The sequence below is a fragment of the Equus caballus genome, chromosome 17 (assembly GCF_041296265.1).
Source record: "Equus caballus isolate H_3958 breed thoroughbred chromosome 17, TB-T2T, whole genome shotgun sequence".
Lineage (NCBI taxonomy): Eukaryota > Metazoa > Chordata > Mammalia > Perissodactyla > Equidae > Equus > Equus caballus.
In genome coordinates this window covers 19,344,323-19,369,348 of record NC_091700.1, presented here as the reverse complement: position 1 = coordinate 19,369,348, position 25,026 = coordinate 19,344,323, and the positions used below count along the sequence as shown (strand labels likewise).

The 25,026-nt window shown below is 46.3% G+C and overlaps 1 protein-coding gene across 6 annotated transcripts in view; it reads left to right on the top strand.

Annotated features, from left to right (window-relative positions):
• The first annotated feature begins 867 nt into the window (after positions 1-867).
• The window catches only part of LATS2 (large tumor suppressor kinase 2), a 97,627-nt gene continuing 73,468 nt past the window's right edge, over positions 868-25,026 (top strand). For 2 of the 6 annotated variants that reach the window (XM_070239459.1, XM_070239458.1), the window contains exons 1-3: positions 917-1,051; positions 8,454-8,567; positions 14,151-14,697. In XM_070239459.1, coding sequence (XP_070095560.1) covers positions 14,356-14,697 — 342 coding nt within the window. In that variant the 5' untranslated portion in view covers positions 917-1,051; positions 8,454-8,567; positions 14,151-14,355. Of the gene's footprint in view, positions 1,052-8,453; positions 8,568-14,150; positions 14,698-25,026 lie in introns of all 6 variants that reach the window. The other 4 variants (XM_070239464.1, XM_070239460.1, XM_023621370.2 and 1 more) reach the window with 3 other exon arrangements.

The window sequence follows — 25,026 nt, the reverse complement described above, 5'->3', positions numbered from 1 at the left end:
CCTTCTTTACTGTTTCTCTCGAGATTAAAATTTAAAAATTTCACAGGAATTTATTAATTAAAAAGGAAGGTAGCTTGGGTTTTAAACTAATATTAGTCCTCATAATCACCTGCCACAGACTGTTGGCGGTAGGAAGTATGATGTTAGACGGAGAGCCAGGAGTAGCTTAAAGATTTGGCTTCCAGTCTATTTCTACTCACATCTCCGCACAGTCCCTGCATAAGTCCTTGCACCAAATCCACAGTCCCCAAATGGAAAGACAGTCGCGGTTGAAACGCAAAAACCAAACCCTCACTTGTTGGTATACATTATTATACTGTTCTGTATACCAGAAAACACTTCCCATAAAATATGCACAGCGCTGGGGGTTAAATTAAAAGTGACTGAGTTTGGGTGTATATTTGATGTCCTTCCATGAGTAACAGCTGTCTGTCCTTTTCTGCCCATTACTTTTAGTGTCTGGCACCTATTTGGTAACTTGGTGGCTCCTTCAGGCCTGTTAACTTACTTTCTTCACCAAGGCTGGTGTGAGATGCTTAAGAAAACAGTGGCTGTAACGACAGAGTTACCAACTTTTAATACAGGTCCAGTCGAGGGGGCAATACTGGAATTGGGGCCGGGTGACACACTGGCAAAAAGGTCCGGAGGAGGCGGCGGGAGGCCGCAGGCAGGTGGCGGCGGGCGCGGGTGGCCGGACCGGGAGGCAGGAAGCGGCGGCGGGGCGGAGCGGGCCGGCGGCCGAGCGGCAAGGGCCGCAGGCGCCCCGCCCGGGCTGGTATGCGGCCGAGAGTGACGCGGGAGGCGGGGTCACGTGACGCCCGTGGAATGCCAACAATGTAGCGAATGTCCCACTTGGGTCTGCGCGTTGGAACCGCGGCGTGAGCGCCCCGGGAAGATGGAGCCGCCGCCGCTCGCGCCGCCGCCGCCCGGGGCTCCCCCGTCCCTGCGGGGCCAGCAGCAGCTCCAGCCACCGGCGCCCGGTGCCCCGGCGCGCGAGGCCCCGGAGCCCCGGGCGAGGACGCCCCGGAGCGTGTAGACCGCGCCCCAGGAGGTGAAGGGGCAGGGCGGGGGCGTGTGGCCGGGGCCGCGGCGGGACGAGGGAAAGTTTCCGCGGGCCGGCGGGGCCGCAGGGCTCCCTGCGCCCACCCTCGGGCCGCCGCCGGCCGCGGCTCCGGGAAGGGCGTCCGGCTCGGCCGCGCGGCCCGGCCGAGCAGCGGGCGCGGGCGGCCCAGGAAGTGTGTCCGGACCGGAGCCCTGCGCCCTGCCCCCACGGCCCCCGCCCGTCCTGGGCCAGACCGCCCCGGCGGCGCGTCGTCGCCGGCCGTCCGGAGTCCGCCGAGCCGGTTCGCGCGGGGCCGGGAGGCTGGGGGCGAGCCCGGGCCGGCGGGGCTGCGGCTTTGTTGTGCCCCGGGCGGCTGCGGCCCGGGGGCGGCCCCCCCGCCACTGTCCCGGGGAACCGGGCTTCTGCCCGAACGCCCGGCCGGGCGCGGTGCCCGCGAGCGGCCCGCACAGCTCCGGGGTCCCGCGTCCGGCCGCCCCGTCGTACGCGGCTGGCCGCGCCGCCGTCCCCCCACGGGCGCTGTCCCCTCATGGGCCGCGCCGCTGTCCCCCCACGGGCGCCGTACCCCCACGAGCGGTGTTTCCCCGCGGGCCGCGCTCTCCCCCTACGGGCGCTGTACCCCCACGGGCCCTGTCCCCCCACGAGCGGTGTTCTCCCGCGGGCCGCGCTGTTCCCCCACGGGCCGCGCTGTCCCGCCGCGGGCCCTGTCCCCCCACGAGCGGGGTTCCCCCGCGGGCCGCGCTGTACCCCCGCGGGCCCTGTCCCCCCACGAGCGGGGTTCCCCCGCGGGCCGCGCTGTCCCCCCACGGGCGCCGTCCTCCGGCGGGCCGCGCCGTCTCCCTGCGGGCGCTGTCCCCCGACGGGCGCCGTCTCCCTGCGGGCCGCGCCGTCCCCCCACGGGCGCCGACCCCCACGGGCGCTGTCTCCCCACGGGCGCTGTTCCCGCAACGGGCCGCAGCGCCCACGGGGAAATCTCCCCGCTCGGCGTGTCCGAGTTGGCCTCCCGGTCCTTTCGGGGCGCAGCCGGGCCGTGAGAGCGGCGGCCGTTGCATAACGTGCCCGTCCTGCGCCCTAGTTGAGCCGACTTCCCCGGAGCTTGTCTTTTCTGATGCAACTTCACTTGCAGTTAGTTCCCCGGCCAGACTCTGGAGATGCGGATTCCGATAAAATTCGCCTGTTGCCAATCACTTCCCCTCCAGCCTGACTGCGGAACTTCGGGAGGAGCGTCTCTCTCCGGGCGAAGCGGGCCGCGGGGTTGGGCAGCAGTGCCAGCCCCGGGCGGCCCTCTCGTTTGTTGACTGCAGGGTCCCGGTGCCCAGGGGGCTGGGGGAGGGGAAGCAGCCCCCGCAGAGGCCGACGGCGGGCTCCCGGGTGTCCTGGGCTGCTGGCAGCGTGTTCTGAGGCTCTCGAATGGGTATTCTGTGCCCTCGAATGAGTATTTGCGAGCGTAACCGGGAAAGTGCACTTTATTTGTAGATCTTATGTTGACAAAATATTAAACAAGATTTTTTACATTTTCACACTTATGTAGGATATGTGAGAGTGTTCTTAAGGTAATAGTCATCTAGACTTTTAAAAATTATTTAACCTTAGCTATTAAACCGGGGAGTATACGCTTGGCAGGTAAAAATTCAATGGAACAGCTCCCTTCCCAAAGTATTCAGCAAATACGTGCATTTTTAAAGGAAGGATTGCCCACATTTTTACTAAGAAACCTGAATATACTGAAATTTGAATGGAAAGACACAAAATGTGTGTCATCTCCGTACAGGTGTTCTGTTTAAATTTTGACTTAGTAGATGAGGGCCTTCCCTTAGTAATGGAGGAAGTAACTCCTGGCTTGTTATTAGGATATTTGTGCTAAATAGATCTTACTCTCTATTTTTCATTAATTCTCAGCTGAAATCCCTGTGTGAGGGATCACCACTTTTGAGTGCTAAATCAAGATACCACGCTGCTTGGTATCTTCTAAGTTTTTTTTTTTTTTTTTTTAAGCAACTGTAGTAGTAAGGTAGTAACAGAAAGATTTTCCAAAATAAGAATGCAAAGATTATTTAAGAAGGTCTGTTTTAAATTATAATTAACAAGACTGTTATTCAGCCTCTCATAAAATTTGGTCTCATTATCCAGGTGTATAGAGCACCGTTTAATGAATACGCCAGCATTCGCTTGAAATTAAAATTGCTGAACATTTAATAAATCTCAAAATAAGCAATTTAAAGTGGTATCTGAATAGAAGATGTCATGCAAAATTATTAAGGTGAATGAATTATTAGAATCATGGAGTTTTAGAACTGGAAGGGATTCTTTTAGCCTCTCGTTCTAGTTTGAAATAGTTTTGACTTACGTGTAAATTGGAGCTGTACATATTTCTTTCTTTCCTTAGCAAATCACAGGGTTGGTGGGAGGGACTTCCCTTTGGTGGGAGGGGAATGTTTTTACAATGAGAAGCCTTGTTGTTTTAAATGCTGTGTTGTGAATAGCCAGCCCTAGGCTCTTAAATCCCCCTGGGGGGCTGGGGGCGGAGGAGGGTGCTGGAGTGGCACCGGGAGGTGTTGAAGCTGATAAATTCAGCATAAACACACAGGAAGGATTTGGGGAAGCTTTGGGAGTGTTCTGCTTTGTATTGGAAAAACCAGACCAACACAGTTTTTGAAAAGCTGCTTTTATATTTCATGGTTATAAAGTGAAACTTCTAAATAATATTCCTTACTGACTTTTAAAAAATAGTGGGCTTGAAGAAATACAGAAGATAAATTTACTGCATTTATTTTGTCTTAAGGAGCAAAATGTCCTGATAAACAGAACGAAGAGATTGGTCTTAATAATCCCTAAGGTGATTGACTGCCAGCTCAAAAAATCCTCTTAATCTTCTTCCCTTTTAAAAAGCCTATTGCTGGCGCGGGTGGGTGGCGTAGAAGTTAAGTCCGTGCATTCCCCTTCAGTGGCCTGGGCGTCGCAGGTTCGGAGCCGGGCGCCGACCCCCGCACTACTTACCCAAGTCGTGCTGTGGCGGCGTCCCACGTAGAAAATAAAGGAAAATGGGCACAGATGTTAGCTCAGGGCTGATCTTCCTCACCAATATAAAAGAAAAAGCCTCTTGCTTAGTATTAACTCCTCTGGACAGAACTGGGCTTTCACATTGCACAAGTCCAGGGGGTGACCATTCCCATTGTATGCTGGGTGGATGAGCTCTGTGAAATGGGGCTTTCTTAGGTAAAGCACCTGTGAATTGCCCCTGGAGTTTGCAGGTAGCCCTGCTTGGGCCACTAGGTTCACTAAGTGTTAACTGTTCTCTCACTACTTTTAAGGCTAATGTTATTTGATTTACAGTTTCATTTTGAAAGTATTATTAAAATAAGGTAATGTTGGAAAAGGGATAATGGTTATGATGCTAAACGTAGAGTGGAAATTTGACCTTGCTTAATGTTTGCATTCACTATATGAAAACTTTATGTCACTTAGCATCTAGACCATGTCAACCTGACTGTAGCAGATGTTTTTTTTTAAGTTAAATACTTTTTGTTCATGTGCCAATATTTGACATTCATAGGAATTTTTCTGGCAGACAAATGAAAAATCTCCTATTTTGTAGCACTGGTTTGTATTTATTGTTGACTGGTTGTTAGGATATTGTGGCTAGCACAGATCCTATGGCCTCTAACCTCGTTAGGATGGTAAGGATCTTAAGAATGGAAGTTGGCTTTGAATAGAGTGGCCCTCCCTTTGGAGCATTGGTCTCACTGCCTCCAGGCTGTTACCTTGAGCAGGAATGCTAAGACCAGCCTGTTCTGTTACTAATAAACTCCATCCGACCTCGTGAATGTCACTCCCGTATTTTCATTAAATGACCCAGACAGTACCTGCCCCCTCCCCAACGTTACCTGCCTGTTCATCTTTCTCTTCTGTGTTTGAGCCTTTCACAGGAAGTTCCAGACTCCAGGAATAGTTTCACACTTCCTCCATTGAATCATAGCCCTTTAGCCTTTCCAATTTTGGTGAAATGATCCTTCTCTAGGAGGCTTTCTCCACACGGGCGCGTGCACTGGAGTCTTTGGTCAGTCACAGTATTACCTCTTGCGTAGCAGGGACTCCCAAATGGGCTGGGTGTACCTACCGCCTTGCTGGGGTGCATCTGAAACTTGGAGGCGGTGGTGCAGAGGAGGCAGGGTGTTCTCAAAGTTGAAAACCTCTGCTGGGGTGCGGAATTGACTAGAAGGAGACCGTCCCGTTCAGTTGCTTGCTGTTAGGAATGCTGCAAAGAATAGATAATTTATCTACCACCTGGTCACTCCATGTAGTAATTTTGAGTGCAGACTTCTGTGGCTCCATTGTCCATGTCATTATTTATAATGAATATATATATATCATACAAATACCCTGTGCAAAGCTAATCGAGAATGTGGTGCTTTGTTTTTTTCCTAGATTATGAGTTTATTTACAAATGAGACCCTGTTCTACCTGGGTGAAACCTCGTAATGTCCAGTACAGTGTTTGGCATACCTATGGCACTTCTAAAACCACCGACACCTTATGATGACACTATTTATTGGCGAGTTTTCCCTGGATCCCCAGAGGAGCGTAATCACTGATTTTCTCAGAAACCCTTGCTAGAGGGGCCCTCCCTGTCGTGTGGCTCCCTGGCCTGGGCAGTACTGGGGAGGCGCAGCAGCATGGCGGCTTAGGACTCTGACATTCAGCATCTGGCTGGAGGCCTGGCCCATCTGCCTGATGTAGTTTCAGCTTTGCTAGTTAATTATAGTAAGGATATGATTTAAATAATAACTAGAATTTTAGGTCCAAGAAATACTATCTTAAAAATGCCAGTGTGTATCATTAGTGCGCGTCCCTGAGACACAGGTTGAGTTGGTTCCTCTCTTGGTGTTGGATGTGTATTTGGCAGCGGGTGTGGGTTCGTGAAGTACTAGGAGAAATTAGAATAAAAATTCTTGAACATCTGATAGCATTTTCCAAGATTGGATGGAGAATTGGAATTGGGTTTGGTAGGGCCAAATTAAGAAATGTGTAAAATATTGCTCTAACATTAAGTTTTTACACAAGCCACCTGTACTAAGTATAGGATTTAGTAGCTGTCTCAGCTCCAGATTTGAAAATGGTGTGTTTTTCTTTTGTGAGTTGTGTTACAGTTTAAAATTCCAGTGTCTCATGATTTCTTTTAAAGTATATTTAAGTCAATTGATGATGCCAAAGAAATTTCCAAAATTAGATTTCCTTTGCTTGGTACTCCCCCCCCTTTTTTTTTTTTTTGAGGAAGATTAGCCCTGAGCTAACATCTGCTGGCAGTTCTCCTCTTTTTGCTGAGGAAGACTGGCCCTGAGCTCACATCCATGCCCATCTTCCTCTCCTTTATATGTGGGACGCCTACCACAGCATGGCTTGCCAAGTGGTGCCGTGTCCGCACCCAGAATCCAAACTGGTGAACCCCGGGCCTCTGAAGCGGAACTTGTGCACTTAACCGCTTCACCACACAGCCAGCCCTGCTACTCCCATTTTTTAAAGTCCACATCCGTGAGGCCTTAGGGTCATATTTGTAAAATTCTTGATGAAAGAAAAATTCCCATACGTTAACTTTTGTTAAATGATATAGTAGTGTGTCAGAGTAGCTTATTTCCACCTGTAATCTTAATTTGACCGATGAGAATTCTCATGAAAAATTCTTTTAGAAGTTCATAATTTGGCCATGAAATCAACTGTCTTCAAACCAAAACTTAAAATGCAAGGTCCCAAGCTGAGAAAATATTTTCATTCTTTGTGAAACTGAAGGAAGGTTTCCTCCTTTCCAAATTATTCAGGCAAGAGCACAGTTTGCCCACAGGTGCTATTTTTACATATCCACGTAAAACCCCGGACAATGCATGGGGTCTTCCTAGCACCAGCACTTTCTGCAGGACTGTGGTGGAAGATGGAAAGAAAATGAGAACAGTGTGTGGAGTCCTCCTACTCCCTCGGCGCTGACGGACTTGCCCAGGTGCTGGGTTTGTGGAGTGACACAGTAATTCTTTCAATTTTTCTGTATGTTTGAAGTTTTTCATAATATAACGTTAAAGGGGGAAAACGAGAAAGAAAAGAAACCAGGACATCTGATCCGGATTCTGTTTAAGGGCACATCTACGTGGTGTTTCTCGTCTCATGCATGAATACAGACATCAACACAGAAGTGTCTGGTCTATCCTGTCCTGGTTAGCTTTATAATTGGGATGTTTGTGGGACACGTGGGTGCCTATGACCCCCATTGTCTCCAGGAGCGCAGCTGGCGGCAGGCATCCCCGTGGTGTGTTTCAGCATCCTGGGGGAGACGGCAGGGGGCTTGGGAGGACGTGTGCGGCGCCCAACGGTGTAGATTTCCCTCTGCCAGGGGACTGTGCGCTGCCGTCAGCTCCCGGTCCTGAGGTCCAGCGTTTTCTTTGTGTAGCTATGTTTAGAAAGGGAACCATTGTTCAAACACTAGTTAGCTAGATGTGCATGATTAGATGACTTTTTTTTTCCATTTTTTTATCGAGGTAAAATATGTGTAATATTTATCATTTTAACCATTCATAAGTGTACAGTTCAGTGGCCTTAAGTACATTCACATTGTTGCTGCAGTCGTCACTACTGTCTCTACTCAAAACCTTTTCATGATCCCACGCAGAAACTCTGTGCCCCTTAGTCACTGCCCGCTCCCCAGCCTGGTAGTCTTCATTCTGCTTGTCTCTCTGAATTTTTCCTCTTGTAGGTGCCTCATATAAGTGGACTCACACAGTGTCTGCCTCTTTGTGGCTGGCTTATTTGACTCAGCATAATGTCTTCGAGGTTGATCCATGCTGTGGCATGTCAACGTTTCATTCCTTTTTCTGGCTGAGTAATACACCATAGTTATGCCACTTTTTCTGACAGTTAGGTCACTTCACTTGGGAATGTTTCCTGTGGGCCTGCGTCTTAAACTCCGAGACGGAGCACTGCTCACTGAGTCCCTTCCACGTACACAGCTTTCCTGCAGGGCCACCATGGGGGCAGGTTTTATCACCAGTTTAGGGCTGAGGGGACAGACTCAGAGTGGTAGGTGACTTCCTGTATTCATTCGGAAGATGCTTCCTGGGCCTGTGTGCTGTACACAGGCGGTAGGGAGGGGTGCTGACTGCACAGGTGACTCAGGAGGAAGACGGTGCAGCAGTCCTTGCACGCTGTGGCAGTGCATGAGCAACAACCATGGCTGAATAGCAGCGTCTCACTTTGGGTGGACAGGAGGGCTCTTCTGTGGGAGGGGTTTTCAGGCTGAGAATTCTAGAAGCGTAAGGGAGCCAGGCTGGGAGGGGTGTTTGTTCCTAGCAGAGAGAACAGCCTTGCCAAGTTCCAGAGGTAAGGGAGAATTTGGTGCCTTTAACTTGCCCAGGGTCACAGAGATGGAGCCTCATTCTGGCCAGTCGGGAAGCAGTGAGCTTCTTGAAGCTCCGGTCGTTCTCAGAGCTGAGCATCCTGGGCCTGGCTGCAGGCACGTGTTTCAAACGTAAGTCTAATGACAAGCTTTTCCTCTCTCTGCTTTTCTTCTTCACAGTAAAAAGAAAGATACTTAACTTTTTAAGCATTGTTATCAAATACTCATTTAAAGAGGAGTCACGTGGAGTGAGCATGAAATACTCTACGTTTCTACACACAGTATGCTACCTTTTCCACAAAGGTCATTTGAATTTTGCCCTGGTCTTGTCTCGTTACTTGATTAAGGCCTTGATTGTCTAACTGATTCTGGGTCCTGAGCTTATTAGTAATTCTAATAACCGGCCAGCGTGTTGGGTATTCCAGATAAGAGTGATGTCACATGCAGTGTCACCTGTGGTCCTCAGAGCAGCCCTGTCGGGCAGACAGAGCAAATCTTGTTGCCAGGCAGGAAGCTGAAGCTCAGAGAGGTGAAGTGCTTGCCCGCGTCACACGGAGCCAAGTGCCAGAGCTGGGAGTGGAAGCCAAGTTTCACACCTCCAGCTACTTTTTCCTTCGCACTCACATGGCCGTCTTCTGAGTCAGCCTCCCACAGCCACGTCCTCCCCTCGCAATAACTGCCCTCCTCGATCCACACTGAGGCTTCTCTTTTGATGGTCCCTATTGTTCACAAGGTCGTCCTGGCTCAGAGGATGGCACCACCATTGACTCTGGTTTCTAAGCCGGAAACTTGGGCTCCATCTTTCAAATCCGTCCTCTCTAGTGAACGTCGCCAACTCCTGTGGGTTGTATCTCTTAACTGCTATTGAATCCACCCGCTTCTCTCTGTCTTCCAGCTGCTACTCTGGTTCAGATCCCCATAATTCTCTTATTGTCACATGTATTATATTAAAATAATTGATTTTCTTGTCTATCTCCCCATCTTGAACTGTGAGCTTCTTAAAGTCAGAGGCTGGTCATTATTTTCTGCATCCCTAAGACCTGGTAACAGGGACACCTTGTATGGGTGTTCAGATTGTGCACTGCTCAAGAGCCCTACACGTAAGGACCAGCCTTATGTCACAGATACTAACTTATATGAAGGAGTGTTCAGCTACTTGGAGACTCTGGTGCACTCACAGAATACCTGAGCTGCAGTAGAGGGTCACCTCCCCTGATAAAGCCACCTCGCCTGTGTGTCATGCGTATACTCTGGAGAGCACGCATGATCACACTCCTCCTCTGTGGCCTGCATGAAGACCATTACTTTTTCTCTTGTGCCTCAGAGGTCCAGTTTCCACCCTCTTTTAGATTCAGACGTTACCTGCTCCCCTTACTCGGAGTGTGTGTGTGTGTGTGCGATGGATTATGACATGTGGTATGTCAGAGACTGGGCCAGGCTAATCCTATAGGGCTCCGGAAAGCTCTCCAGGGCAAGAGTTATACGTGTTGTATAATAATATAGTCACAATAGCATTTACTTCAGGAAGGGGTGCCTTTTTGTAATCCCACAATGGTACCACATGAAGCACCAGGGGCTCTACCAATAACTACACGGAAGGTATTTGATATAGCGGGGGGAGCAAGGTCTTGGAGCAGACCACTCACTCCTTGACTCCTCATGGCTCTAGGACTGAGCCATATGGACATCAGCTGCCTTAAGGCAGCAGCACAATTTGTAATAGCCCCGGACTAGGAACAACCCACATGTCATTCAGTGGCAGAATGGATAAATAAGTATGATATATTCATATAATGGAATATTACTCAGCAATGAAAACGGCAAACTTCTGCTACACACCACATGTATGAATGACGAAACAGTCTCGAACAAAATAAGGTAGACACAAAGAGTACAGACCATGTAATTCCATGGATACGATCAAAAACTGATCAAACTATTCCTTGGGATTAGAAGTTGTGAAGGTGGGTTCCCCTTGAGTCTCTGGGACCTGGGGGCTTCTGGGGTTGTAAGGATACACTCCTCGATCTAGATGCTAAATGGCTCCCACAGTGTGTTCTTTGTGAACATTTGTCCATCTTATGATTTGTGCACTTTAAAAAGTGTATGTTAAAGAAAAACATTACCCTTGCCGCAAAAAAAGAGCCTCACTGCTCTCCCAGCTTTCAGCAGCTTCCCTGTTGTAGAGTAAATTCCAGGCAGAATTTTCAAGCCTCAGAATCAAGAGGACCTCCTTCGGCTGTCCCTGGCTTCTGTTTTCTCTGTTGGTGTGGCCCGACAGAGAGGATGTCTCATGTCCTGCCTCCACTTTCTCACAGCTCTTTTCTTCAGCCTGGACCATCTCTTGTGGCCCTTGCCCTTTGTTAGCTGAGTAAAAAGCAGCTTGCTCCTGCTCTAGTCGCTGGTGTCCCTTGATGGTGCAGTGAGGCTTATGGCAGCTTGCTGCTCCCTTAAGGAGTGCCAGTGGGCAGGGCGGGAGCTCTCCGCTCAGCCCCAGCTGCTGCATTTCATGGCTGAGCAGACAGTTATCGGCTGGGTGAATGTCCCATACACTGCTGGCTCCCGGTCCATGTGTCGAAGCCCAGGCCTCTGGCCAGGGTGTAGCTAGCTGCTGAAAGCCTTCCCCTCCCTGATATCGCTGCCCCTCCCCCAGGCTCTCCTTCCTCCCTGGTCCCTCCAGCCCACCTTCCAGTTGGCTTCCAGGCTCAGCTCTCCAAGGGCACTTGTGGCCGAGTCACTCCTTATCTTAACCACACACACTGGCTCCCCAGCTTCTGCACTGAGTCCAGACAATTAACACGGCTTTGAAGGGCCTTCCAAGTCGAGCCCCTGTACCCCTCCACGGTGTCATCCCTCTAACTCTCCGGGAAGAGCCTCCACTGCACAGATCTAAATGTGGTGGGTGGAGCCTGCAGGCTTCACAGTCCTCTGCTTCTTTGCATGTGCTGGTCCCTCTGGCTGGAATGCCGTTCTTCTCTACACTCAGATTTAGTTGTCTCTACTTCAGAGCTTTTTCTGACTTTGTCCTTCATTCCCTCATCTGCTAGGTTTCTTTACCTCCTCTTGGGCCTCTCATTCTCTCTGAAGCTGTTTACTTGCCTACCTCACCTGACTGAACCTGCTGAAGGCAGGATTGGTTCCTCTTTGTCCTAGCAGTGCCTCAGACTGACAGATGTTTGGAAGACGTTTGCAGGGCAGGGAGGTGGGCGTAGGGGAGGGGTTGGTGAGTGGATGGCAGGGGGATGAATGCGTTTTGACAGTGAAGAAACCTCCCTGCGTGTTGTCAGGCCCCTCCTTTTCATTGATTATTTATTGTGAATATAGTATGACATGTCTTCTGTATTTTAGTTTTCAAAGAAAGAGAAGAAAACTAAAGATTGGAGACAAAGTGATTTGTGTGAATTCCCATAGGAAAAGATACCACTTTCCTGCCTGTTTCCAGACACATCAAGTCACTCAGGATTCTCCATACGTGCTTGGCGGCTCCTTGAGAATCTCTCTGTTTTTGTTAGAATGTGAACTTATGGTTTTAGAAAGTTAGGTATTTCAAAACAGATGCTTAGACCACAAAGTCATTGAAAATGAGTGTGGTTGCAGTGTGCCCCGTTTTACACCAATTAATCAAAGCTCTAGGCTTCTGGTCCACCGCCAACACAGGCCCAGGGGAATCTCAGCTGTCTTCGGATCTAATAGTTCACTGTCTCCGTAGTCTTAAAACAGTCATTTCAGTGACTTTAATATGTTAGATGTTGTGTGTTAAGATATGGATTCATGTTGAGAAATTTATTTAGTGTGATTCTTACTTTCCAAATGGAATCTTCTCTCAGTTACTTTGAGAAAGGAGGTAGTTAAAACCTTTTAAGACCTTCCATCTTCCCACCTCTAAGAAAGGAATAGTAATTTTAATGTCATTTCTTCAGGTTTACTGTTGTATTTGGTTATGTCATAGGTCTATATATAAGTTAATTCACATAAAACTCTTAGGACAGAGCCTGGCACGTGGTAAATTCTGGATAAATATTAGCTATCCTTATTTTTATTTTTTTGCTGAGGAAGATTGTCCCTGAGCTAACATCTATGCCAGTCTTCCTTTATTTTGTATGTTGGTCACCACCAGAGCACGCCTGACGAGTGGTGTAGGTCTGAGCCCAGGATCTGAACCGGCAGACCCAGGCTGCCACAGCAGAACATGCCAAACTCAACCACTATGCCATGGGGCTGGCCCATATCCTTATTTTTTTTTCCACTGAAAACGTCAGTTCTCAAATTCTCTACTGAAACTAAAAGTCCTTCCCCCCTCTCCTTGTAAAGGATGCTCTTTTTTGGATCAGCTTTTCTTTGTTCATTAAAATTCAAAGTGATTATCCTTCAAACTCTGCTCATTGAGTTCTGTGGGGCTAAAGGGAGTGGATGAGGTGAGGGCTGCAGAGGAAAGGGGCTTTGGTGACACACCCAGAGACCACACAGCCTTTGCCTTTGCCACTGGGCACCAGTGCTTGGGTTGTGACAGCTAATCCCATAAATATAGTAACACACGTGCCAGAAAGCACAGTTTCCGAGGATTTAGGATGTCCCAGTACTGTGAGCCAGATACCTGCATTGTCTTACTCAGTGCTCACCACTACCCTCTTGCCGTGTTGTCATCTGTTTCACAGGGAAGGAGAGGGAGTCCAAGGTCACCCAGCTATAGGTGATGAGCTAGATGCTGCCTCCAGTAGAGCTGGCTGCTAAGGGCAGTGTCAGGGGTTGGGCTTGATTTCGTTTTCTAAATGCAAGAACTACAGGGTGTTCATGAATTAGACCTGGGGCAGGTCTACTTCATGACTGAAAAATGCCTTTGTGACGTCTAATTCTGTCTAAAGAGCCGTTTCCATGCTGTTGTAGTAGGTGACCTGTGCTGACCACTTTATCGATACAGCCACTTGTTGGTTGTGGCCACAGTGCGCTTTGAGACAGAAATCACTCAGGTGCATTTACTAGTGCCCCTCCACATGAGTATCATTTTCCACAAGGAAGATATTTTTATTTTGGTATTTTGGTCAGAATGCTCATAAGAAGTTGCCCACTGTATAAAACAATCAGGGAAGTAGTTACCTTCAAAGTCTCATAATAGATTGTGTTCGAACTACTTTCAGTTGCATTATAGGGCACCTTTAATGTGACAAGTTTTGTGATATCTTTCAGGAAACTTCAGAGGGTTTTATAAGGAAAAATTTCCAAAGATATACAAGGACCACAGCTTCAGGCAGGTGGCGATTAGTAAAGCCGTGGGGATAAGGGACGGAGGTGTGGGCCAGGAGTTGATGAGTTACTAGGAACAAGCCAGAAATCCCGAACCCCATGTGGAAAGTTTAACCCTAAATACTCAAGCTGGAGCTTTCAAAATGAAATCATATTATAACGAAGTATTTTAAGTGAGCTGTCAATTGTTAATACTATTGTTCTTGCCCTGAGTTGAATGTTTTTAAGTCAGTATTAGCTTTTGGGGATTTGTTTTATTGCACATGACATATCCCAGGAAACCCCTGGGGACAGCCCTAGACGTCTGTGCTCCAGCCAGACTTGAGCAGTGTGTTATCATTCCTGAGAGCTGATGTGTCCTTTCTTAGTCTTTTCAAGTGGACTATTTTCAAAATCATTGTCCATTTCTGAAAAGTATTGTTGACACTGTGTGAAAACCACACATGAACATTTTATTCCCATTTTCTTTTTCAGATAGCGATGATCTTCAAAATGAAGACTCTGGAAAATTTTAGGTTCTCTGTAGGAACTACGAAAATTGAAGGAAAAAAAATTTTCAAAAGGAAATTGTTTTGAAAGTATGTTTACAACTAACTGATACTGTTGACAGTTGTTTTTTTCTAAATAATAAAACACTTTAAGAATATTGTATTTATGGTAAAAGGAAACTGGACTAACAATGAGGCCAAAGACTTTTCCTGCCACGACGTATTCTGGAAATAGTCGGCAGCGACTGCAAGAGATTCGAGAGGGGTTAAAGCAGCCGTCCAAGTCTTCCTCTCCAGGCTTGCCCTCGGGACCCAACAGCGACCCTTCCCTGGATGCCAAGGTCCTGGGGAGCAAGGATGCCGCCAGGCAGCAGCAGCAGCTGAGGACCACCCCAAAGTTCGGACCTTATCAGAAAGCTTTGAGAGAAATCAGATATTCCTTGTTGCCTTTTGCTAATGAATCGGGCCCTTCCGCAGCTACAGAAGTAAACCGACAAATGCTGCAGGAACTGGTGAACGCAGGATGTGACCAGGTGGGTACAGCCTCCGTGAGGCTTCCTGCAGGCGGTTACAGTAAGCAGTCCACTTGGAGCACAGCTGAGGCAGCCACGATCGTCTGGCTGCTGCTTGAAGGCTTTGAGTTGGTTCTTAGAGAAGTGTTTCTAGGTTAAAAACTCAAGGCAGTTTAAATGTATCGTTGAAGGATGTTCCGCCTTCTTTCCGAAAGATCTTTTTAGGTGCTTTTCCTTTTCAGGCAAGATCCAGAAATTTCTGAACTCTCCTGAAATTCTGCCACGTGTATTTTCTGTTGTCCTTGTGAAGATGAGCAGGACTTCCACACTTAGCCCTTTCTTCGGGGTTCATTTTGGCTTCTTCTGAGCTGTCATGGGGAGCAGACAGGCTTCCCTCAGCTTGTTTTTGGTTTGTGCTTTTTTTTTTCACTTAGTTAAGGGGAAAGTTGTTTAACATGAATTAGCTATTCTCTGTTTTCTCCTATTTAAAAATACAGTAAATATGCTGTTATGGGAAACGTAACTATATTCAGGAAATGAGAAACACAAGAAAATAAAAAGCTTGAGAAGTCATCAAAATGGTGGCAACACAGTCTAACTTTGCAGTTGCTTAAGAACAAAAGGCACGTTAATGGAGGTGGCACCAATCACACATATAAATACACAACTTAGAGGTACCATACATTTATGACCATAGCTGAGTAAAGTCCAAGTTGAGGGGAAGGACCATATGAAATGGAACCAGTGTCTAACCGAGGTAAAAATGTAATTAGTAGAATGTAACTAGTAAAGGTGTAATTGCCTTGGGGCCAGCCTGGTGGTGCAGTGGTTAAGTTTGCACGTTCCACTTCGGTGGTCTGGGGTTCCCAGGTTTGGATCCCCTACGCACCGCTTGGCACACCATTCTGTGGTAGGCGTCCCACATATAAAGTGGAGGAAGGTGGGCACGGATGTTAGCTCAGGGCCAGTCTTCCTCAGCAAAAAGAGGAGGATTGGTAGCAGATGTTAGCTCAGGGCCAATCTTCCTCAAAAAAAAAAAAAGTAATTGCCTTATAAAGTGACTTCTGAAAGCCAGTGTTTTATTACCATTTGTCATCTTAAAAGTCAAAGTTGCATGAAAATGGAAATAAGCTAGGTATTTTTGCTGCCTTTGAAAATTAGAAAGATTTCATGCTCAAAACACATCAGGATGGCTTTTAGAAGAAAAACTTTTAGTTTCTTAGAAATAACCTAATTACGTACTCCTGTCATCACCATCACAAGAAAAGGCTAACAGCAGAAGCCATCTTGACCCTCTTGTAATTTGTCATCGTAGAACTTAACTAGAGAATTTTCACTTCTCAGATGATGTGTTTGTGAAACTAATCGTGCTATTTTATAGGGCGCTTCTTTGACACTTTGAGATATACTGGGATTGACTTGCATACAGTGAGCCTTAGTAATGTTGAGAGTTGCTTTATAAAGCGCAGGATTATGAGTAATGTGGTGCAGAGTATTTTAGCAGAGGAAGCTGACAGCAGAGGCGTGACCTTTCTCATTGTGAAAATAGGAAGTTAAACATGCTGCCAAGTGCTATCCCCTGACAAACGGAACTTGATGGTTTTGGGAGGAGAAAGGAGCAGTCCTGGGGAAGTAGTGGAGTGAGATTGCAGAGCCTTGCAGCCCAACAGCAAAGCTTCGAATCTTCTGTAAATAGCCCTGCAAACAAAAGAGGAAATCAGAGCCAGGGTGTTCTTCGCAGTTGCGTTTCAGCTGTGATAAAAAGAAACAAGTCAAGCAAATAATCCAGGATACAGGTGGGATCTCATTATGGTGAAATCCATTAGTGATAATTACAATGCAAGAAATAATAAAGCTGGTGCTGTTTCTACTACAGTAAAATACAAATACAGTAAAATTAAGGATCATGACAGCAATAAAGTTCCCATCAACATTTAGTTTATGTTAATTGCTAGCAGAAAGGACTCCATTTACTGTATTTAATGTTCCTGAGATAATTCCTTCAGTTTGGTAGATAGTATTACTTTATAATTTAAAACAGCTCTGCCTTCACGCTTACCCACCAACCTAGACTTTTTTTGGTCTGGGTAGAGGGTGCATTTGCTTTCAGAGAATTCTGGTCAGAAAGTCATCATGTGAACCTGGATAATGTGAGAGAAAAAAGATCAACAGTACCTCTAGAGTTGAGTGTGTTTTGGATAAAGCAGATTTTTAGAATCCCTATGTAATAGGTACAGAGAATTCCTATTGTTGCAGCTTTTTTCTCTGTCTCCTATTGTATTACCTTTTAATTTAGATTCAGCTTTGTTCGCTTGTATTTTGAGTTTGTGCCATTTTTAACCCGGTATTCATCAGAACGGCAGTAAACTCTGTTTTCCCTGGGTGTCACAGGTTCTTGGTGATGAGCACACTTTCGCGTGCAGTGTTCTGTCAGTTGCATGTGCACACATACTTTTTTCCATTTTATTTGGACTAACACTTATTGAGAATATTTATTTCACTGTTTACAAATGAGTTAAACTTTTTATTAAAATATAATGTAGGCAAGAAAAGTACATGATTCCTAAGCATACAGCTCAGTGATTTTCACCCAGTGAATTATACCATGTAACTAGCATGTTTGAGTATACTTTTTTTAAGATTTTTAAAAAATGTTTTTCCTTTTTCTCCCCAAAGCCCCCTGGTACATAGTTGTATATTCTTTGTTGTGGGTCCTTCTAGTTGTGGCATGTGGGACGCTGCCTCAGCGTGGTTTGATGAGCAGTGTCATGTCCGCACCCAGGATTCGAACCAACGAAACACTGGGCCGCCTGCAGCGGAGCACGTGAACTTAACCACTTGGCCCCGGGGCCAGCCCCTTAGTATATTTTTAATTAAAAATAGTTTTTATATTTATAGTTTCAAATGGAAATTTTTGGAAAAAGTAAGAGACTTTTAAGTGTTTTCTGTGTAATGATATGTATATGTCAAATGATACAATGTTCTTAAATCTTTTGCACATAAATTACTAAAGACTTTGGAAATTTTCTATAGGAAAAAACTAGGCCAGTAGCTTAATGTTCCTTAAGAAAGGAGCTGTTCTTTAAATATAAATGTAAGGAATTGGAAAGACACTTTTTTTGTAGAGTCATATTTTGTATCATTGGATACTCTTCTTATTACTAGCATAAGAAATCATTTAAATTTAGCTTTTATCTTCCTTATAAAATTTAGTTTCATTTTTTTTCTTTCAATCTTTATGGCTTCAGGTTCTTCCTCTTTTTCTTCCTGATAGAGTTTTAAAAACCACTAATTTGATCTTGCGGTGATGCGTAACATTTCTGCTTCTCAGAAGCCTGTGACCTGTGTTCTCTCACTGAACTGCAGTGGGTTCACAGGTGGGAGGATGCTGTTGGGGCACACTCACTGCACGCAGGGCTCCTCAGAGGGCGCCTGGATGGACGGACCGCCTGGGGGCCTGTGGGCCTGTGGGAGGGAGGATGTGATTCAGTAGCTCCCAGGGGGTGCCCATGGCTCCTGGACCCCTTAGAATAGCAAAGCACTTTATCGAGTAGTGTGTCCTGGAAGACAGCTGAGGTGAGAAATGTCTTTCCGACGTGAGAAGTAGGAACTGCTTTTGCTCCCCTTGAGCAACGGGCATATGCCTTTTCTCTGTGGACAGCCTGTCCGCACCTCTGCAGAGCCTCCCTCGTAGCTGCATTCCCCTCGTCCTGAATTTCTGTCTTCGTATAATTTTCCTAAGCCTGATTTAATCCAGCTTTTTTCTCACTTTATTGTATGGGTTTAAGTGATTTAAATTTTTAATGGAATGAGGGTAGGAATAAATGTAAACAAACAAATTGACTTATTACGCCAAATTCCGCATAAGAAAAAAAGCCAGTGGTCAGGATGTGTGTTCAGATGGCTTCCTGAGAATAACGATCAGGGGCTATCTGGCTCCTAGGAAAAGGGAGGGAATTCTTTGCATTCTTAAGCCAAACAGTGCAGAAGAATCAAGTTTCTTAACCCATCTCGTAAGTTATTTCTCCGTGCAAGTCCTTTTGCAGAGGGTCGAGGCCCGCTGGGGATGCGGCCTTCACAGAGGAGTGATGCCAGGTGTTTGCAGCGGCCTCGTTTGCGTGCCTTACACCCATCATCTCATGGAAACTAGACTGCAGTCATTTGACATGGACCCCAGTTGTTCTCACAGTGTTTTAGAGGAAACGACAGGTTTGGGGGGCGAAGCAGGAGACTCGAGCTCCCCCCAGTCCCCTTTATTGACCTTGTATCTCCAGCAAGTGTTGGTTAGACATGCTTGTTACACACACTTGAGAGGAAAGGCTAGAGTGCTCCCATAGTGTGGCCGGCCGTTCAGAGCTGTCCTCCAGTGCGTGTTGATTGCTGGCCTCATTGCACGGCTGCTGCCATCCTCATGGGGGTTTCTCCTCTGTGACTTCTTCCTCTCCTTTCCCTCATGTCGGGCGAAGCACCTGTCCCCTCTCCTCTCCCTTCCACGGGCAGCACTTGCTCAGCCCCTCCCAGGCTCCTGCCCCCTCACACACCCACGCCAGCCTGCCCCTCCGGGCCCTCTGCAGCCTGCCCGGCTATCCTCCTCTCCAGGGGAGCCCCCTTGCTTCTCATGGCACTCTATGCCTCAGACCTGTGGCATGGCCTTCTGCCAGACACACTTCCCACTTGCTTATTTTGGGGCTCTTTTGACATATCATTGTATTGGCTGGCAGTATTGTCTCCCATCTTCCCTTGTCTGGATTCGGGCATCTGTTATGGTTCAACTCGAATTTTTTTTTATCTCAGGATCTTCCTGATTCTTCCACCTGGATATGAGCTATTCCTATTCAAACTTCTATAGTCATTTATTTCTAACCCATAGGACACTTGATGCATACGCAGGACTTGTGCTGGCTGTTGTGCTCTTGTCGTACTTCCCCCATTGTGCACAGCTCCTCTTGATGCCTGGATCTGTGAGCGCATTCCTGTTTGCCCAGAAGGCTGCTTATCCGGGCATGTGCTCAGTCAGTATTGGCTGAAGTGGTGATAGATGCAAAACGAAAGCTTTTCAGAGACAATCCCATGTGCTAATCCACGCAGAAACCCTCACCTAAACTGTCAGACAGTGGAATAGACAGGAACACGGCTTTGCCTCAGCGTGTTTATTTTGTTTAGCTATAACCATACGCATCATCAGGAAAGCTCTAGAGAAAGACCTAGAGAAAAAATGTTAAACTGCTGTTCCTTTATCTTGGTGACAAGATCCCGCCTGAGGATTCTTTCACTGTAATAATGTAGGTAATGAAAAAGATAGAAGGAATTTAGATAGCATGTACATTTCCTCCTTCTCCCTTCCTCTGAAAGGAAACTACTTTTAGTGTTACTGAACACCCAGTACCACCCTGAAAAATTAATAAGAGGAGAAAGAAAAAAGAAACACTTAAGTTCAGGAATGTCAGTAATGAAACAGGAAATTGTAGCACAATGACTTTTGGGCGTAGCACTTCCTTGCCTTCCCCCCACCTTTTTTTTTTACTTTCAAATTAAATTTGGCCCTGCCAAAAGGTACACTGTCTACTTTTTAAAGTAGCTTTAAAATTATTTCAACAAGACACACACAGATCACACCTTTGTGTCATACTCCCAAACAGGCTTCCCCTATTAAAGCAGTATGTGTTCATTGTATATGTTTAGAAAAGTATAAAAAGAAAATTAAAAGTGCCTATAAGTCTATCAGCCCAGATATGACCACTCTGATCATTTGGTATAAAAGTGGCCAAATTTTTTTCTAATCAAAGGAAATTAAAGCAAGTGAGGAAGGATGTACCAAGGGTGACAGGTGGAAAAAGATCAATCACAAATATACAATATGATCCCAATTCTTCTCTTACAAAAAACATATGTGTGTGACCTAGCCCTCCTCCCTTTGCTTATCTCTGTTGCCAAGCCTGTAGTTCTGTTTGGGAGTGTGTCCTCCGTCTGTCCGCTTCTCACTTTCCCACCACCAGGCCTCCACCTTCGTTCACCAGGATGGCAGTGTCTCCTGACTCTCCTCCTGCCCCTTCTCCCCCTCTGTCCCCTGCACAGGACCCTCTGAGTGATCATTCTAAAAAGGAAAAGAGGCTGTCATTTCCCTTCTGGAAGCCTTTCCTTCTGTACCTGGGGTGCAGTTCCTGCCCTGGTAGCAGGGCCCATGTCCTTGGGGCCCACATCTTTGCCTCAGGAGGTGCTCTGGCCCTGCCAGCTTTGCTGCCTCTCCTCGGCTGGATCACGCCCGCTCCTCCTCGGAGGCTTGTCTTAGATCATTGATTCAGAAAGCCTCTTCTGACCCCCAGTCTAGAGCAGATCTGCTCTCTTTTGTCCTCTCTCATTATTTGCTGTAATTTCCCTTCAGAGCATTTATCAGAATTTGTTACTATTTAGTTGTGTATTTTGTTTAATATCCATCTCTCCCTTTAGATTTTAAGCCCCATGAAGCAGTGGCTTTGTTCTAGTCAGCATCCTCTAGGACCTAGAACTGTGCAAACTCTCAAAAATATCTGATGAATAAGGGAAGGGATGAACATTTCATTATAAACATTTCATTTTTAATGTCTGTGTTGTATTTCACTGTTCAAATAGGTTTTCCATAATTTGTTGTAAATAACTGGTGTTAACAGGTAAACTGAGGCATATTAAAAATTGTAGGAGTTTATTTAAGAAAAAACCTATTTGAATCAGGCAGCACCAAGCTGAAAGTGGTGAGGAGCTTGGGAAAGACTTAGAAAAGAGGCAGAAGCCAAGCAAGGGAGCCGTTGGACTGGCTCCAGCTGAAGCAGTTGCCTTCTTTGGGAAAACCTAGGTGTCTCTGATGGTTTGTCCTTAGGTTTTGATTTCTTAACCTTGAGGCATCTCAGGCTTGGGTTTAGGTTTGCTTCTCTTGGCTGCTAAGGCACTGGAGCTCTCTCAGTCTGATGGCCTCCTTGTTTAATTAGTTTCACACTGGCAATGAACATCCTTTTACATAAATCTTCATGGATATCACTGATTTCCTTAGAATAAATTTAGAAATGGAATTACTAGGGCAAATGATAAGAGCATTTTTACAGTTTTTATTTGCATCGCCAGGTTTCTTTTTAAAAATTATTAAATTGCAATTATATTTCCAACCCTGCCAACAATGAATACTATTGCTACTACTACAAAAAACCAATAAAAAACAACTGTCAGTGTAATAGTTTGTTCTGTATTCTTAATTGTGGCAATAGGTATATGATGATAAAAAGAAAGGGGTAAGCAGAAAACTATCACATTGTGAGGAGGGCTCTTACCAAGTGTCTGATATTGGATACTTTCCCTATTAAAATGGGATGCAAAGTCTAGTACATTAAGATTAACGTACGTCTTTTCTCTCCTCCCTGAGTAACTTACATTTGTGCCTGGTATAAGTCGTAGGTTGACACAGGAATCTGCAGTCCTGGTGGACTTGCAAGAGAGAGCTGGTAGTTGGCAGACAAGTAGACAAGGCCGGCTCCCTGGGGAGAAGGACGAGTCCTAAGAACCCTAGGAGGGGCACCATCTGGACTTCAGCTGGGTTGCTGTAGTGCAGTGCCCTGTGCGCAGAGCAGAGCTTCCTGGCTGCTGTTTAGAACAATGAGCTACAGGTTTGTTGAGGGGTTGTGTCCCACGGCCCTTGGGAGCTGGATCCTGGCCTCTACTTTGAGCAACCTTCTCCCTTTATCCCAGTCTGCAGTACAAATATTAGCATTTTCTATGTGTGCCATGATGTGAAAAATGCTGGGGATCACAAATATCACTTACTTAACACCTGTTAGGTCCCACGGAGCAGTTTCCTAACTAGAAGATTGTTTACTCTTACACGGTTGTGGACCGTTTGATGGCTCATTCCATGCCAGTCTGTGATTCATGGTTATTTAATGTGTTCCATAGCGAGTGCTGCATTCAGGCAGACAGTAATGGTGCTGTAGAAGGACTTGCCATTAGTATTTGGTCCTCCTTTTCCCTGTTCTCAGTGGTTTTCCAACCTGGGGAATGTTGAAAAATTGCCGTTGCCAGCCCCAGCCCCAGAGATTGAGTTCATTTGGTGAGGAGTGGGCCCTGGGTACAAGCCCTTCTGAGCGGGCAGCCAGGGTCGAGAGTCCTTGCTGCCCAGAACCTCGGCTCTGCGTCTCACTTGGTCCGTGGGGTCCTGGGAGAGTGGCTCTAGGTTCTAAGTCTTGTGTTTGCACGCAGCCTGTTTTGGGGCTTCTTCTTAAACTCTTTCTGTCATTGCCGACCCATTTATGGATGTAAAGAGAAGGGGAAAAAACCCAACAAGGAAATTGAAATTTCTAATGTCTGTTAACAATAATCTCTTTTAGAACTATTTTTAATAGAATTACTATGAATTTCAAACTTAACCAAAAAAAGCCACATCCATTATTGTAGTTACTACCCAGCTTCTCTTTATTTTCTTATTAAAATTCAGTTACCAGAAGTTTGTAGTTCTCAAGTTTAAAGCAAAATGCATTTACCATGCAATTTTTATATACTAGGTTTTATCTATCTTGGATTTCTTTATTTTCCTTAGTAATATCTTTGGAAGGGAAATGTTTTTCATAATTATATTTTTCCAATTTGTAATTTATATAATTGACTTATTTTTAAGTGTAACAATTTGAGTTTTTATAAGTGTTCTTGCTATCTTTCCTAGTTATTCCCATAACTCTATAGGAAGTTTCCCGTCCTCCCATGTCCTCACCGTTACCCCCAGCATCTAGCATTGCCCTGGATAAATAATGAATGCTCAACAGGTATCTCCAGGTGTTTAAGAGTCATACAGACTCTGTATTTAATTCTGACTGAGCTCACTCTGAGTATGATTTGGGAATTGAGATAAGCTGCTGGTAACAGATCCCCAGCTACAGAGCTTAATACCCATAGGTGGAATAAAAAGGAAGGCTGGGGTTAGCAGGACATGGCCGGCATGGTGGTTCTCTAGTGTCGTCAAGGATTCAAGCTCCTCCTCTCTTTCTGCTCTGCCATCCTTAATAAGAGGCTTCGGTCTTCAAGTACACCAGTTGGCCCGTCTCCAGTCAACATTCCACATAAGAAGCAGGGCAGGAGCAGCGTAAACGGGCTGCTCTCACTCTAGCTCTTTCTTAAGGAGCTTTCTCCAACACCTCACTGGCCAGAACCTGGTCCCTTGGTCACAAGAGGTAAAGCAGCCTTGGAAATGTGTATGTTAGCTGGGCATATGGCTGCCCCTAACACAGTCAGGCTTCTCTTAGTAAGGTAGAAAGGGAAGGAAACCAGAATACAGCCAGGTGTTGTACTGGCTGTCACCATGGGCTCACAACTTAACTTTCAAAACTAATGATTCTTTATCTATGTGCTTGGGATAATAAGTACTCCTGCCTCATGGGCTGTCCTGCAAACCAGAAAGAATGTTGTAAAGTGCCTGGCACATGGTAGGCATGGAAGGGATGGTGGCTAAACCACAGTGCTGTGTGTTATCAGTCTTGAAAATTCGTAAAGTGGCTGGAGAGCTGGGTTTTGGGTGCTTTCTTATGAGACTGTCCCCCTCTTTCCAGCCTTGGTGCTGCAGGCCCTCGCTCCCCCAGTGATCACATGGAGGAGATGTGCTCTAACCTGTGGAACGCGTGTGCCCTTGTGGTTTTGATATGTATTTGGCTGGTTATGACATTAGAAGAATTATTAATCATGTAGCAGAAATAAAGGTTGTTTTGTACAAAAGTAAATGATTAACAGTGACAAAATTTCCCCAGCCAGCAAGTAAACACTCCACGTAGATCTGAAGCAACTTCATTTGATTTATAAAAGCTTTTATTCAGCAGAGAGCCATTGTAACTCTAGTGGCATTGGGCATCTAGGAGGCCCAAGAATGTGGTTGAGCCTAGGGGAGCAAGTCAGCTCTGTGCCAGCTGCCAGCCTGGAGGCCCTTGGAGGAGGCTTCCGGACAGCGCCTGTGTCTCTGTCACCTCCTCTTTCTGCCTCCACACCAAATGGCTTCATTTTACTCTGCCGTTTTGGTGTTCCCATTATTTTTCTGGTGTTTTCTATTGGAAATGTTAGCATAAGAGGCCCCAATCTGTAGCTGGGGATCTATCAATAAATTCTGATGTCCTTGTTTCCCATCAGCCATCTTTGCGTCTCTCCCTTTTAGGGCAAGATTTCTGAGATCCCCAGTACACGGGAGACTCAAGTCAGCAGACTCAGCCTACCCTTCTTTCAGGATTTCATTGGTAGTTTCAGAAATCTCTCCTACAACAGGAAGGTGTGTGCTGTCTCTGTCTCTCCCTTTCCCTCTCTTTCTATCTCTCTCAAGAAAGGCTGGGAGAAATTCCTAAAACATGGTTGAGA